The sequence below is a fragment of the Lepidochelys kempii genome, chromosome 1 (assembly GCF_965140285.1).
Source record: "Lepidochelys kempii isolate rLepKem1 chromosome 1, rLepKem1.hap1, whole genome shotgun sequence".
Taxonomy (NCBI): domain Eukaryota; kingdom Metazoa; phylum Chordata; order Testudines; family Cheloniidae; genus Lepidochelys; species Lepidochelys kempii.
The window spans coordinates 137789905-137805622 of NC_136380.1; the positions used below are offsets into that span (position 1 = coordinate 137789905).

General features: G+C 42.2%; 1 protein-coding gene across 1 annotated transcript in view; it reads left to right on the forward strand.

Annotated features, from left to right (window-relative positions):
- The first annotated feature begins 622 nt into the window (after nucleotides 1–622).
- BMX (BMX non-receptor tyrosine kinase) overlaps nucleotides 623–15718 on the forward strand; it is a 37092-nt gene continuing 21996 nt past the window's right edge. The window contains exons 1-6 of the mRNA XM_073327498.1: nucleotides 623–760; nucleotides 1798–1902; nucleotides 3411–3492; nucleotides 5406–5525; nucleotides 7494–7561; nucleotides 11850–12028. Of these exons, the coding sequence (XP_073183599.1) occupies nucleotides 623–760; nucleotides 1798–1902; nucleotides 3411–3492; nucleotides 5406–5525; nucleotides 7494–7561; nucleotides 11850–12028 (692 nt within the window). The remainder of the gene's footprint in view (nucleotides 761–1797; nucleotides 1903–3410; nucleotides 3493–5405; nucleotides 5526–7493; nucleotides 7562–11849; nucleotides 12029–15718) is intronic.

Genomic DNA, 15718 nt, shown 5'->3' on the forward strand with positions numbered 1-15718 from the left:
CGCTCCTCTTTTCACTTGCTATTACATAATTAATAACAAGATTAATGCATATTAATAATCATATAATAATATTTTCACTTTTTTACATTTCTTTACCTGAATGGTTCTGTTTCATATCCATATGTTTCTTTCAATGCAAAGAAAGAAATTCAAAATTACCGGTCTAGGAAACACTGTGATCAATTATGCTTTTTCTCATCTGTGATATGAAGGATTGTGTGTTTGTTGCTATAATTACTTTCTTCCTGTGTCTCAGATATGATACATTTGTGCTTAACATAGCTTCAATTCCTTGCCAAACAGTGCAAGACTTAAAGGGAGAAATTCTCAGGCAACAAAAGAACTGAAAATGTCTCAGTTGGAGCTACTCTTTTATCTTAAATTTTTAATTTCCTATAACCATGTTTATTTTTGTCTGAGTAAAAAAACTAAACACTCATAGCTGTTTATAAAATATGAAATACACTCTTCATAACAGCTTGTTAGAACATGCAATAAATATATCTTAAATTCATTTTGTAACATGCTTTACAATCCATTAGTAAAGGACATAGTTGTCTTTGTTAATCTTTTCACAACTATTATTATTAAAATGACTATTTCCAATTTTTAGGGCAATAAAATGGAGCAGGAATCAATTCTAGAGGAGCTTCTTTTAAAGAAGTCACAACAGAAGAAAAAAATTTCACCAGTTAATTACAAAGAACGACTGTTTGTTCTCACAAAAACAAACCTCTCTTACTATGAATATGACAAAGAGGTGAGAAATCATTTTCCTAACTACAGAGGTACATATTTTTCTAAAGTAAGTTTATGCCTCTGGATTTTCTTCCTCAATGTGCTTTGATTAGATATCATATAGTAAGGGTAGTGATATATTTTGTTCCAAGTGGCATTTAAAAATTGTATGGGACCAAAATCTGGCCTTGATTCAGGATAGCACTTAAGAATGTGTTTAAGTCCACCCCTATTCAGGACAGAACTTAATCATGCTTAATCTTAGGCATACGCTTAACTCTCATCAAAATCAATGGGACTTAAGCACATGCCTAAAGTTAAGCACATGCCTTGAATAGGGATGTTTTCCTGAATCAGGTTCTCTGTGGTGAGTTATATATCTGGCATTGGTTTGGAAATCATTTATACAGGAGATAGCTCAGTGCAGAATTTGGCCCATAAATGATATAAAATAAAAGGCTAAAGCGTGATTGTATTTTAAAAAGTGATTATGTATCCAAAAAATGGTCGGTACTTTCAGCAAAGTGGCCTCTTTTGTGCATTCAGATGTAGCTCTGAAGAGATTAAAATACATTGTTACCATCTGCACTCCTGATAGCACATTTGGATTACTCCTGTGAGTTACAACTCCTTGTGTGAATAAGAGTTGCAGGATTGGTGCCAGTATCTTAACAAAATAATGTAATACAAAATCAGACTCCCATTTCCCACTAGAGACTTTTGCATTTTCCTTCCTCCATCTCTGCTTTTGCACTGTAATACCAAAGTTCATGTACCAGATGTAGGGACCATCCTGTTGTCTTTATACCTTGACTTCAAAGGGAGTTTTGTCAGTGTATGGATTGCAGGATAAGATATAATGGAGGGTTCTCGATGTCTTTCCCAACCAGTTTAACAAAAGTGGAACTCTACCTTACCCAATCTGAAGTGTGCAATTATACAGAGCTTGATTAAGTGTGGTTTTATAAAACTTGTCGTGACCATAAAGTATTTTTGATTTGAGGACGAAAGTCTTGTGTTTAGAATGATGAGTAGTCCTGCTTCGGCTTTTATTCTTAGAAAAAAGGAAGCAAAAAAGGATCAATTGACATTAAGAAAATTCGATGTGTTGAGACAGTGAATCATGAGGAACAGGCACCTTTGGAGAGACAATATCCATTTCAGGTAAGATCAAGAAATACAAGACTGATCTTTACTGTGGTGAACCATTATTTCTAGGACAAATAAGGACTTGTGTCACTGCTGACTGTTACAAAAACTTACAGCAGGTTGGAAATGAATCCTTTTTACTATAAACGTGACCCAACAACCATCAAAATCAACGGGAGTCTTTTCACTGACTTCAGTAGAATTTGGATCAGGACCTATCTCTGCATTCATGTGTGTATAATAGTTTATTTATTTTGGTGTGATCCTATACACACACAATAATGGTGCATTTATTTGAATATTGAATATGTTTATTTTGTTGTGCAATAATGATCACAATTCATTTTCTCTTTTTAACCTTCCCCACCTCACCTCCTTTCACTTTAGTGGCAAAAAGAAGTGCAGAACTTGGCCTTTTGATATTGAAACTATAGGCTGACCATTTAATTGTACCAGACTCCAGAAATTCAAAGTTACAGTTCCTCAGCAATTGTACCTCATCCAAACTGCACATCTCCATTAAACCTTATCTTTATAAACATATACAGTAATACCAAACACTACATATGTGCATGGAAGCAAAGTCATATCTGCTGCAAAAGCCATAACTTTGACTTTGCTGTCATTTGTATGTGTTAATTCTCAGAGATAGGTTCATTCCAATGCCAGAGCAGAGAGTTTTGGGGGCAGAGAGTCCATGAGGAGAATATACAGCAGTGCAAAGCAGCTGCAACTTCCCTTTGTGAGAAGGGTGAGGTGCTATAGTCTAAAATTGGCAACCGTGGCTTGGAAAGGGTGCATGACCTGGGCAGCAGAGGAGTTAATTAATTAACACCCAATAATTGCTACCCCTGGGGGTAACCCCAAGAGAGGGCAGCAGTGTTATCACTGCCTGACTTATCTCAGACTGGATACCCCCCAACCCTCATTAAATAATATTTTATATTAAATTAGTTTGTTACTCTCATGAGCACCTAATACACTCAGATCTGTGGGGGGAGGCGTGGGGGAGGAATGAAAGGTACATACTGTACTTCCCGGTTCTAATGAGAATGTGCAAGTTACTGAATGTAGGGTCTTATTGTTTGCCTACTAATGCCAAAGGGAGTTTTGCCATTGGGAACAAGATTGGTTCAGGCCCATAATGCAAGCTCACATTCATGTGAAATAGGAGTATAACTATATAACTCTGCTCTGGCTCTTCACTGTCCTGGGCTTAGGGTTGCCAACCCTCCAGGATTAGGCTGGAGTCTCCAGGAATTAAAGATTAATCTTTAATGAAAGATTATGTCATGTGATGAAATCTCCAGGAATATATCCAACCAAAATTGGCAACCCTGCCTGGGCTGCATGCATTTTGGTGTGAACAAGCCTGCAGAGCTTGATCCTTGGGTTCCTAAGTCCTTTACTTCTTTGTTTCCATTACTCTAGGTCTTTATTAAAAAAAAAAAAAAGCTAATGAACTTTGAGTCAGATGTGAAGCCCAGGATAACTAGAATGAATTGTTTTCCTGCCTCTTTTAGATTGTATACAAGGATGGCCTTCTCTATGTCTATGCAGCAAACGAAGAGAGCCGAAGTCAGTGGCTGAAAGCTTTGCACACAGGTAACATTTGTTTTTACTATCTTGTGAAGCAACTCTTTTTTAACGTGGGGGGGAAAGGGGGCTTGTGTGTTCAGAGAAATCATCTGAATAAGGGGAGCAGATGAATCTAGTTTCTTATTTTAATGCAACGGTTTTGTCAGCCATTTTTCAGCCTCAATCTCGCTCTGCCATGCAACAGGACTGCAGTGGATGAGAATATTTAAAAAATGTCAATGAAAAATGGGGGGGAGGAAAAAATTCACAAAATTTCCCTGCTGGCATTTCCCCACCAGCTCTAGTCTTTACTTAGTTTGTTCTGATTCTTTCTGTGGTCTTTAACTGAGCAAGGCTCCGTCCATGCAATAAGTAGTGTGTAGGCAGAGTGCTGGGCCCAGTAAACCACAGTGAAGTCAATAGGACTCCTCGGGGAGGGGGAATCGATCCACATACTACACATTGCAGGAGCACCCATTAAAGTCAATAGGAGTCTTTCCGTCTACTTTAAAGGACTTTGGGTCAGGCCCTGTTTATCCCCCAGTTCTCCCTTGTGGGCCGATGGGTAGAGGTGACTCTGAGGGTGTGGCTCTCTCCTTGCCTACATGGAAGTGAAGATATATTAACTACTGCTGCAACATTGTCCCTGGACAATCTGGGCAGAAGTGGGAGGATTCAATAGGCTACATGCATTGTTTCTTCTAGAAACCAGGGACAGATTATTTTGAGTAAGTCTTCTGAAGAAAAATTTGGTTTTGAAAGCCCCTCTGGGGAGAGGATCCTGGAGGCAGGTGCCAGCAGGGATCCAGACTGGCAAGGGAATAGGGAAGAACCACAGGAAACCAGGAGGCAGTTTGGAGGCATAAAGACTTCCCCACTCATGGCCCTGACGTCTGGCAGATTGAGTTTTTGGTAGCTGAATCCTCTGCTCATTCCATTCACCCACCAGAATTATGTGCTGGAAACTCCAGGATTTGTCTCTTCATGGGGCTTATTGTCCCGTAAATTGTCTTTTTCCTGATGGGAGAAAGATCTGACCTTAGGACCTCAGGATTTGGTCCAATATTCTCAGCTGAACATATTAATAAGCGTGCTATTCAAACAAGATATGTTTTTTAAAGAGAGTATGTGAGGAATACCATTTGTTCAGTGAAATATTGCATAAATCTTGTGACGTGCATTATACCAAAGTGACTGCAATTTTCTAAGGAACTTTTAAAATCAAGTTTAGCTATAAAAACTAGTAACAAAATTCTGTGGCCAAGATTTTGAACAATCATGCAGCAGCTCCCATGCTTCTGCGTGTGCAGCATTTTTGAAAACCAGGCTGTAAATTCAGGTGCCTAACCAGGGATTTAGGAGCTTAACTTTAAGCAATCATTTATAAACCCATGCCCTACACTTTTAAAATTATTTGTTTCATTATCTTTTAAAACAAATACTACAAAACTGATTTAAAAAACTACAGTGTCCCTATTGCCAGTTATACTGTTTTGGGCCATTTCTATAGAACACTGGAGTATTTTTTTTATATATACAAGTAACAAATGTTTATTTAAGAGGTTTGATAAATGGAAAGTGTTACATTTTAACGGTACATTCCTTTAACAGGTCAGTTTTGTACTGAAATTTGCCATTTGGGGTATTGAACACCTATAGTTTGTCTAGTTTATTTCTATGATATGAATTAGAAATGAAATCACTCTTCATATTTTTGATACATAAAATATTTTATTAGGTTTTTCAACACAGTTAAATGGGCTTTAGGACAGTCTAGAAACATCTTTAAGTCTTTATAAAATGCAAGTCTCCTCCATGATCTTGATTCACAGTTACTGAATTCCTTTATTGTATCAGTTTGTCTTACTTTACTGAGAACATGCTACCAGCAAACCTTTTGAAGTTCTTTTTTTTTCTTCTTCCCCTCCTGTGCTCTCCAGAGATTAAAGACAATCCTAATTTACTAAACAAGTATCACAAAGAATTCTTCACCAATGGGAAGTTTCTCTGCTGCAACCAGACATGTAAAGCAGCCCTTGGATGTACCATCTGGAAGAAATGTAATGAGCCATTTTGCTTTTTGATATGTTGTTAGTCTTAATGGTGCTTTTCATGATATTGGTAAATCTACAAGGATAAAATTGTAGTCAATGGTGGTAAATCTAAAGATCTGGTCAATTATTCCTCTTGATGTTTGTTCTTAACGTCTTTTAACAGCATCGCAATTGTACTGTGCAGTTTGATAATATGGCTAGGGGAAAATAACATAGTATGTGAAATACCCATGCTGAGATCATAACTATTTTTTACTGTACCTCCAAAATGCACCAAAAATAAATTCTTTCTCTTTCCTTCTTTGACTTAGTATCCTGAGTTGTTGTTGCTGTTGTTATGGGACTGGGAGAAAAAAATATCAGAACTTGTCTTTATGGCTGACTTCTAACAGCCAAATTATCTACTAACAACATTGGTGTGTCAGTTATAAAGAATTTAACTTCATAATTAATCCAAAGTAAAACTGAATTTTCTCATTATATCTATATTTATGGTGGCGACTTTTCTAAGCAATGCAACATTCTCCCCCACAAGCCTATTTCTGGTACTCCGTGGAATGTGCGTTTACAAGAAATAGGATTACAATAAGCACAGGGGGATCAAAAGAATAGCTGAAAAATCATTTTACCTTTATAAAATGTACTGTGCTGAGGAGCAAGTTTAATTAGGAAAAGTTGCCAGTCAAATTATTCCACAAAATGGTTCTGGGGAGCAGTTGTTTCAAATAAAGGCACATTCCAGAACCTCATAGAACATTTGTGCATTTCCCTCCTGTGCACCATTTAAAACCAAACATGGTATATCTGAGCTGCAGTATGTTGGAACAATGTATTTACTGAATGAAGGAGCATTTTATGTATTTTACTTAAATATACATTTTTAAAATACTTGACTGGAAATTCATCACAATTAGTTAACTCATTTATTAGTCACCATAAAGAACCTGAGGAGTAAATTTTCAAAATGGGTGCATGCCAGGATCTACATATTCGTAAGCACCCTGCCTCCCCTCCCACACACACATTATTGCATGCACATTGTATAGTTGAGGCTTACATTTTTTTGAAAGTGGACACTTGTTTTGGGTGCCTCTGGTTTGGGAGCCTACCTTGATATTGAAATACTGATTTTTCAGAGGTGCCGAACTCTTGCAGTTTCCATTGACATTGAGAGTGCTCAGCCCCCCTGATAATCAGGTCCCAGTTGTTTCAAGATGGGTACTCAAAATGACAGGCAACCCATATTTAAGGGACATATTTGAAAATAAAAGCCAAAACACCTAAGAGCCCAATTTGTATGTGAGAGATTGCAAGTGAAAATATAAGAGGCCCCTTTTGAAAATGTAGCTGCACTATTCAGAATTAACATCGGTGTCCTATGTATGGACACAGTGGAGGAACACTGAACAATGCCCTACTATTTTAAAGAGTTGCCAGTTGTTGGTTTTTTGTCATTTGAATGGCCTTCTGTAACTTCCAAACCAAACACGATATATGCAAATAATGCTATAAAACCCACACACTGCCACAAGTAACTATTTGGTTGCCACTGGACTTCTACACAAAGTAGTAGGTAGAAAAAGAAACCTTCCAAAAAGTAGGGTCATCATGTATCAAATACCTTGTCTCTCTCTGAAATACTACAGAAGGCAAGAGGGTGTTGTGTCTATGCTAAATTTGCTTCAGAAAACCAGCTATTGTTGATGATGCAGCTGCACTTGTGATGCCAACAGTGTGAGAGGGCTAGTGGAGGGAAAATCTCAGGCAGCCTCCAACATATTAACTATCACATTCCCTAAAGCACGTTAACCCAACATGGAGGTAAAACACTGGTGATCACCAGTTCTGTGTGTCTCCTCTAATAGTCCCACCACTGCTGCCACTAGTGAAGCTACATAAGTGAAAAAGCCTATTGCACGCAAAGCCTTGGAGTCATGCAGTAAATGGCTTGTGTTATTTTTACTTTCCCCCCAGTTATAGATCTGAGTCTACCTAGCACAACCAGCTCTGTGAAACCGCTGCCTCCTGTCCCTGCGAAACCGGTAGGTGACAAACTTTTAGTATCTGCCTACAATGAACTCTGCTTTTGCGGGCAAATCCACTCTCTAGCATCCAGCCCACATAAATGATGGAGAGATCCACTGGGGAAGGAATAAGGAACCTTCTCCCCCAGACAGCTGTTGAATAGCGACTACTCCAATCTAGTCACTGAGTAGCACCAATGTCCTTAGTGGCCACCAGCACAACCCAGGGAAGGACAGGAGGGTGCACTTAGCAGTCCTCCAGCTCTACCCTTTCTCCACTCATTCCTCACCCTGCCCACGCTCCCCTCTGGGCTGTCACGCAGGAGTGCCTGCAAAGCTGGGAAAGTCTCAGATAGTTTCAATGCATTGCAGTATGCGTATGTCAGTTTGGGCCATAGCAAACCTCTGCTTCTTGTGAAGTTGTTTGAACAGATTTGCTTTTATGTGCCTGTTTCCATTAAAGTCAATGGGAATTTTACCCCACAGGCTTCAGTGAGAGCAGGCCTGGGCCCAAAATTGTTGCTCTAGAGCCCAAATCCTTCCCATTCCAGAAGTTGCAGAGGGCCTCCTACTGAGTGGAAATGCTGCAGTTCCCCTGTACTGGGGGGAGGGCAGGATTACATGTGTCTGTACAGGAAATGTGCAGCCTCTGCCAGCCACGGAGTCCAGCTCCATGGAGGCTCCTGTTATAGTCATGAAGAGGCCTGTTAGAGGGAAGGGTGGTGGTTGTCAGAGACAAGAGTCAGGATGGGGCTTGAGGATCGGCTACTACACTGATTCTCTGGTCCTTTCCTCCCTGTAGAGCACAAGATCCATGGAGGTCACTCCAGCACTTAGGCCCAGGTAGTGACTGGAGTGCCGCTTCACTGTTGTTCCATGGCCGGGGATTGGGGTTATCTCCACCAAATGCATCCGTGTCCAGACAAGTCACTCAGGCTTGGAACTGGGGAGAGGGTTTGTGACTAAGAGCTCACTTATATGTCATACGTCTAAGACAGGGATTGGCAACCTTTGGCACGTGGCCCGTCAGGGAAAGCCCCTGGAAGGCCGGGACAGTTTGTTTACCTGCAGCGTCCGCAGGTTCGGCCGATCTTAGCTCCCACTGGCCGCAGTTCGCCGTTCCAGACCAATGGGGGCTGCGGGAAGTGGCAGCCAGAACATCCCTTGGCCCACGCCGCTTCCCGCAGCCCCCATTGGTCTGGAACGGCGAACCGCGGCCAGTGGAAGCTGCGATTGGCCGAACCTGTGGACGCTGCAGGTAAACAAACTGTCCTGACCTGCCAGCGGATTTCCCTGATGGGCCGCATGCCAAAGGTTGCCGATCCCTGATCTAGGATACACTCAGGTCACAGTTTCCAGCTTTTCGCTGCAACCACCAGCATAGAAACTTTTTTTTAAATGAAAGCTGAGATTCTCACGCAATAACTTGACTCCAGCAGCAGGGGATTTAAGAAATGTACCAAATATCACACGACTCATGATAAAATCATAAGAATTGTCAATGCGGCTTTAAGTATTTTTGTCTGAGTAGGGATTTGGAAAGCATTTATAACTGAGCAAATGGGCTTTTGATGCTGGTTCTGATAATGAAGTTTGAGGATACTGAGACTGTGAATAAACAAATTTCAAATGCCATGGGCCATCCTCCCTGACTCCTGTCGAAGGATTTTGTTTATCTAAAGAGATTATCAGTCATGGATATCAGCCACTGAACAGGTTGACTCATATTAGGACTTCCTAGCTCATTCTCAAGGAGATGTTTTGAAAGGGAAATTTAAAAAGCAGGGGCATAACAATGCTCAGATGGGTCCCCAAATACAAATTCAAAGTGGGCCCTATAATAAAGCTCAAATACCTTCCAGTGCTTGTCAGAGACAAAGCAACTTTATTTCCTGGCCCCAGTCACATGGCACAGGTCAGGACTACAAAAGTTGTCAAATGACAGGGAGCAGCATCTACTTAGTCCAGCAACTACTAGTGCAAGCCCCCAACAAAACTTTGAATAACTTTCTCCTTTTTTCCCTTGCCCCTTTTACCACCCATTCAAATTGCTCAACATACCGAACACCATAATCTCCTAACAGTCCTTCCAAGTCTCTGTTGGCTTATGCCCCTCCCCTCACCCTTCCTCCAAATCTCTGGGGACTCTGTCCCCCTCTTCCCTGTCCAGGTTGTTCTTGGTGCTGTCCTTCTCCCCACATCCCTGGGTCTCTGGTGTCCCTTTTCCTCAGACCAACATCATACCTCTGCCCTCTTATGCTGGGGCCTGACAGAAGAGGCTACTCCAGGAGCAATTATGGGAGTTGGGGACCATCAGCCAGGTTAATGGGCATGAATGTGCCTTGGAGCCGCCAGACAGTTTCCCGACTCTTTGGGAGCAGCAGTTGTTTCCTGCCATGAGAGGCAGCATTTCACGTCTGTTAGTCCTCTGCACCCCATTTGTAGCCCTTGCTGTTTCTCTCCTGCGCCCTCATGCCTCCTAGCCAGTGGGCAGGGGCAGATCAACTGGCCAGTCCTAGCCCTCACTCCAGTCATTCCCTTATCCCCTTCCTGCATCCCTGAGGTTGCAGCCAGAGCCATTGAGGAGTTCCACTATTAATTACTCTATGGCCTTAGTGTGAGGATTCTAGCCTGCTCTTCTCTCTCTCTCTCTCTCTCTCTCTCTCTCACACACACACACACACCCCTCTGGGGAAAATTGAACTTATCCACAGTGTGCTCTCCACATCAAATCCAAGCTGGTAACCAAAAGTGGCAGGCACGTAGGCACCTAAGTCTCATTGAAAGTCAATGGGACTTAGGCTCCTAAGTGACTTGGGCACTTCTGAAAATGTTATCTTTAGGCCTCATTCCTACTGCTATTAAAGTCAACCGCAAAACTCCTACTGACGTCACTGAAAGGCGACTAGGGCTTAGGGCGGTATATTACCTGCAAATCTATATGTTTGTGATGGCCATGCCTTCCAAGACTGGAACCGCCACTGAAAGGATTTTTTTTCAACAAAAATTCAGGGTTTTTATAATCCCAGCCAGCCCACCACTAAACCAGAACTCCTCTGGGAATTTTTGCAAGCTTAGATCTACATAGGCCCACTGTATTTGACTATGAGTTTTTAATTATTTTAAGCTGCTTGTTATTACCTAGTTTTAAACAATTATTTGACTTTCTCATAATTCCGTATGACAGACAACTTAATATAAAGCAAAATAAGTTGTGTGCCATGACTGTCCTCTTTTAAACTAACATTTGCATTTTCTGCTGCAGCAAAGCCCCGACTCTTCCCATTTTATTCCATAACAAATAATCAGCCTTGATTATCTGAAATATCAATTTCTTCCATACCGTGTTTAGAAAAGGAAATAACAGGCCCCACTGTGCAGTAACAGTTGGCTAATGCTGATTTCATTTTTAACGGTGACTATTATACTTGTTATTGACCTAAGGCACATTTTTAAAAAATGCAACATTCTATCGTATCATATTACAGCAGAGTCTTTTGGTCTGGTCTGCTATCAGCACACTTCCATACGGTGGAAGGTACTTACGCTTCATGACTCACAATGTACACTACAAGTATGTCTACACTGCAAAAAAAGATGTGTTTTTAACTTGGGTTAGTACTTTGAGTTCAACCCCAGGGTAACTTATAGGCTTGAACTTGAGCTGCTAACCCAAGCTAAATGCCAACTTGCCATGTCTTCACTGCTACTTTATCCAAGTTAGCTAACCTGAGTTAGGAACACACCTTTTTTTGCAGTGTAGATATACCCCAGGTATAAGTATCAATTAATCCTATTACCATTCCAGGTTATGTAAATTCATCCTCTGTGCTGAGCCACCTGCAACATGTTGCAGTTTGAGCTCATTGTGAGCTCACAAATTGTTAGCTTCAACTGAGAATGTCCTTACCTCTTCTGGTGTATTTTTAACCCACTGGGCTGAATCCTGTTCTCAGCTATAATACAAAACCATGCTCCTTGGGTCTTGTAACATAAAGTCTGTGCTGTTGCTAATTTTACAAAAAAAACAACTCCACATATATTAAAGCAGGACCAAGCCTTGAATATTATTGTAATAGAGTTTGGTTTGTAGTTCATTATTTATATTGGATTACAGCTGTTGGAATGTGTTTTAAAACAGATGAAGAAAAAAATACTTCAGCACACTATGCATTTCTTGTTAGCTTGCATTAATTTCTTTGCCGTCACAGAGCTTATTGAAGATGCAAACTGCAATATAAATGCTAAAAATGATTTTCTACTGCAATGCACTTCATTGTAGTTTTATTTCCTCTGCCTTCAAAAGTTGAAGCATGACAGTCTGCCTCCAGTTCTAGCACCTGGTAAATCATCGCTGAAGATCACTGTGGCAGAGTATGACTATGAACCCAAAGGAAACTCTGATATCCAGCTCATCAGGAACAACAAGTATTATGTTCTGAAAGAAGAGGATCCTGACTGGTGGCAAGTAAGGGACCTGGAAGGGTAAGTTTACTTTGCACACTTAATAGAGAATATTTGTTCAGCAATGACCCTCATTCCATATCACACCCATCCTTAAACAACCCTGCTGGCACTGGTGCATTCCAGGATCCGGTTAAGAACTACCCTGGTGGCTTTTTAAACTTGCTCCAGCTGATCTCATGAGCCTTAATTTTCTCTACAACTTCCATTCTTTTCTCCTTTAACTTGCCCCTCTTTGACCCTTGCCACAATCTTATATACATGACATGTACAGTGTCTCTCTGATGCATGTGTATTGTGGAATTTAGAGGCAAGTCAAGCCTCCTCAGGATTTATCATTTTCATTTCAAAGGCTCACAAAAAGTCCACTACTTGCAAACCATATAACCGTATGTACAAAGAAGGGGGGTTGCATTCCTTAAGGCTGTTCAAAAATCTGTCCTGCCCCATCTTTGCTTCCATCTCACCTACTTCCACTTCTCCCTGTGAAATAACTAGAATTTTAGCTACCAGATCAGGCAAGAGTGACAATAATCGCTGAGTAGCCTATTATCTGAACAGTCTCTAGTGGTTTTTATTTTGGAATGTACCTGCAATAGCAGTGGCAACTTTAGAGTCAATGGAGACTATTAGGAAAGAAGCACTTTTCACCTTTGGGGTATCCACCTGGGGCGGAGGGCTGGGAAAGGGAGTTAACCCGAAGCTTTCTGTTGCACATCACGTAACTGGTAGGATGTGAGTTGCACCAACAGTGTGCATATGGCACAACTGTTCCATTTTCAGTTCACATCATGTGAACACATGACAGCAGTTTGCTGCAAACTGAGAGCACAGCATTCTCCAGAGGTGTCCCATGGAATGTATTTCCAAGGGATACATCTGGGCTTCCCTGCCGAGCAGCATGAATCCTGGGATTGCTTTCTCTGTGAAGTGTGGAAAGGCAGGCAGGTTCAATTTTATTTAAAAAATCACGTTTTCACCGTCTCCGCCCCATACTTCCTTTCTGGGCGGGCTCGCAACATTTCTAAAATACTGTCATCCAGCATGGACCCCACAATGCTGCACACTGCTATGGTGATAAGCATGAGTATGCACAGGCTGCTTGGGCTGTATTACAGCTCTCAGAGCTGGCCGAATGCCTTTTGCACCGCCCAAGAGAATGACATGGGAGCCGGAGAATATCCTATGGCATCAGCAACAGCTCCTCCAGCATCAGGGGGATACTCTACTGCGGGGGTAGCAGGACAAGGTAGAAGAACAGGAGGATGCCATTGGAACAAGAGGGCGAGTTCCTGGATCACCTGCACAGCATTCAGTGCCACTTCTGGGCTCAGGAAACCAGTGTGGATTGGTGGGAGAGGATCGTTCTGCAGAGCCGGGGTGACCAGCAGTGGCCATAGAACTACCAGATGGGAAACCTTTTTTGAGATCTGCATGAAACTGACCCTAGAGCTGCAGCAACAGCATGCCAACATGCTGTGCCCCACACCCGGTGGAGAAGCAGGTCATAGCTACCATCCAGAAGTTGGCCACCCCAGAATGTTACCAGTCTGTAGCCAACCAATCCAGTGCAGGGAGATCAATCGTTGGGACCATTCTCTACTAGGTCATTGATCAGGTGCTGTCTAATTGGGTCATGAAGCTGTATAATGCTCAGGAGATTACTGATGGCTTTGCATGCATGGGGTTCCCAAACTGTATAGGGGCAAGTGATGGGACCCATATGCCTATCTTTTGCCCCCCTCTCCCACCGGGCTGCAGAATTTATAAACAGAAGAGGGTACTTCTCCAAGCTTCACCAAGGACAAGTGGACTCCCATGGCAGCATGACAGACATAAATGCAGGGTGCTCTGGAAGCATCCACAATGCTAGGATCTTTTGGAACTCAGTTCTATTTAGATTAATGGAGAAAAGACTATTCCCCCTCAGAAGCACTGTGGACATTAATAGTATGGAAGTTGGGCTGATTATTCTGGGAGACCAGGCTTACCCCCTGATGCCCTGGCTAATGAAGCCATACACTTGTTCTGGGACAGAAGGAGGAGACATTTTAACCATTGCCTCAGTAATTGCAGAATGAGGGTCGAGTGTATATTAGGTCATTTGAAAGGCAGATGGTGCTGTTCATGGAATAGCTTGGAAGCTGCAGAAATTTTTTTTCCAAGCATTTTTAGCTGCACATCATACTTCTATGCAATATTTGTGAGAGCAAGGGGGGAAGGAACCATGCTGATGGGTGGGAGGCTGATGTTAAGACAGACTTGCTTGGAGGTTCGAGCAGCCAGCAGAGTATCCCCTAGAGAACACTAACAGCTGGGAGAATGCTACCTGGGATGCCTGTTTTCATATTTTGAGTCTTGTGCCTGAATGTGGCAGCCCAGGAGGCTTGTGCTGGGATACAGACATTGCGAGCACTGGGGGATTGTGTGTAGGTGATTGAAGTGTGTACTTATGTAAAACCCTATGAATTATTTCAGCTTTATTTAAAGGATTTTCTGTGTTAAATGCAATGATGACTCATAATGGATGCATTGTGAACTGTTTTTGTTATGAAACAACAGCAAAAACCAATAATAAGGTTTTAATGAAGCCAATAGAAAAAATAATGTATTTGTATTTGGAAATGCATTTAACTAACCAATCTACTAGCTAACCAACTGTATACAAACATTTCATTAATGCAACAGTGTGAACATTTCAAATACAACACTGGGGGGTGGGGGGTTTGCATAAAGTCACAAGCGAGAATACACCTTGCCTCTAGATTCTGGGGTTGAGTGCCATGGCTCAAAGTTGTCAAAGGTGCCGCAGAGGTCCCAGGAGTCAGTGTTCTCGGTGCCCAGAGTTTGGATCTGAGAAGTGAATGGCATTCTGGCTCAGGACAGCATCCATGAGCTGCCTCTGCATCTGTCTGTGTTTTACCGTGTGCTCCCTGGCCATGGCGATGTTGACCTTAGCCACAGCCATGCTTTCTCTGGTCTCTGTTCTTGGCCACTGTCACTATCTCCTGGGAGAGCTGCATTTCTTTCTCCCACTCAGTCCTCATGTACTGCCTCCACCTCTCAGCCAGTCTGGTTTTCCTTTGTGACTCAGCCATGCATTCTGCAAATGTCTCATTGCGAGTCTTCCTTTTTCTCCCCGTCAGGTTGACCAGCCTGTCAGCGGTATATAGAGGCCTTGATGGTCTGGCTGTTGCAGGGATTGTGGGAGTAAGGGGAAAAAACAGTTGTGTACTGTTTATATGCCAGACAAATCCTAATAGGTTCTTTGTATATCTTTTCCTCCCCGAGTCTCTTCCCAGTCTTGGGGGAATCTCAAAGATGGTCAGTGGTTTGCATGGAGAGAAGGTGCTGGCTGCATTTGGATTTCAGTATCCTGTATCTGCTTTCAGGCTGTTGGTAGGGGTGGGGGTGGTCAGAGCTATGTTCCAGGTTTGCTTTTGCAGATTTGTTTGGGCACTGGAGGCATTTCTGTGGTGTCTGTGGTGCAAAGGGAGGGCTATGGGGAGCATCAGGGGGCAAGCTAGATTGTAATCCTCTTTACATCCCCTTTAGGCTGTCCTGACTCTCAGTGACATTATGCTGAGGAGGGTGACGAGGAGGCACAGAATGGCCTTATTCTTAAAGGCAAAAGGCAGACCAGCGACATATGGTGTGAAGTTATTCACCAGGATGGCCCCCCAGAAGTGCTGCAGGAGTGGAAGGGGCTTG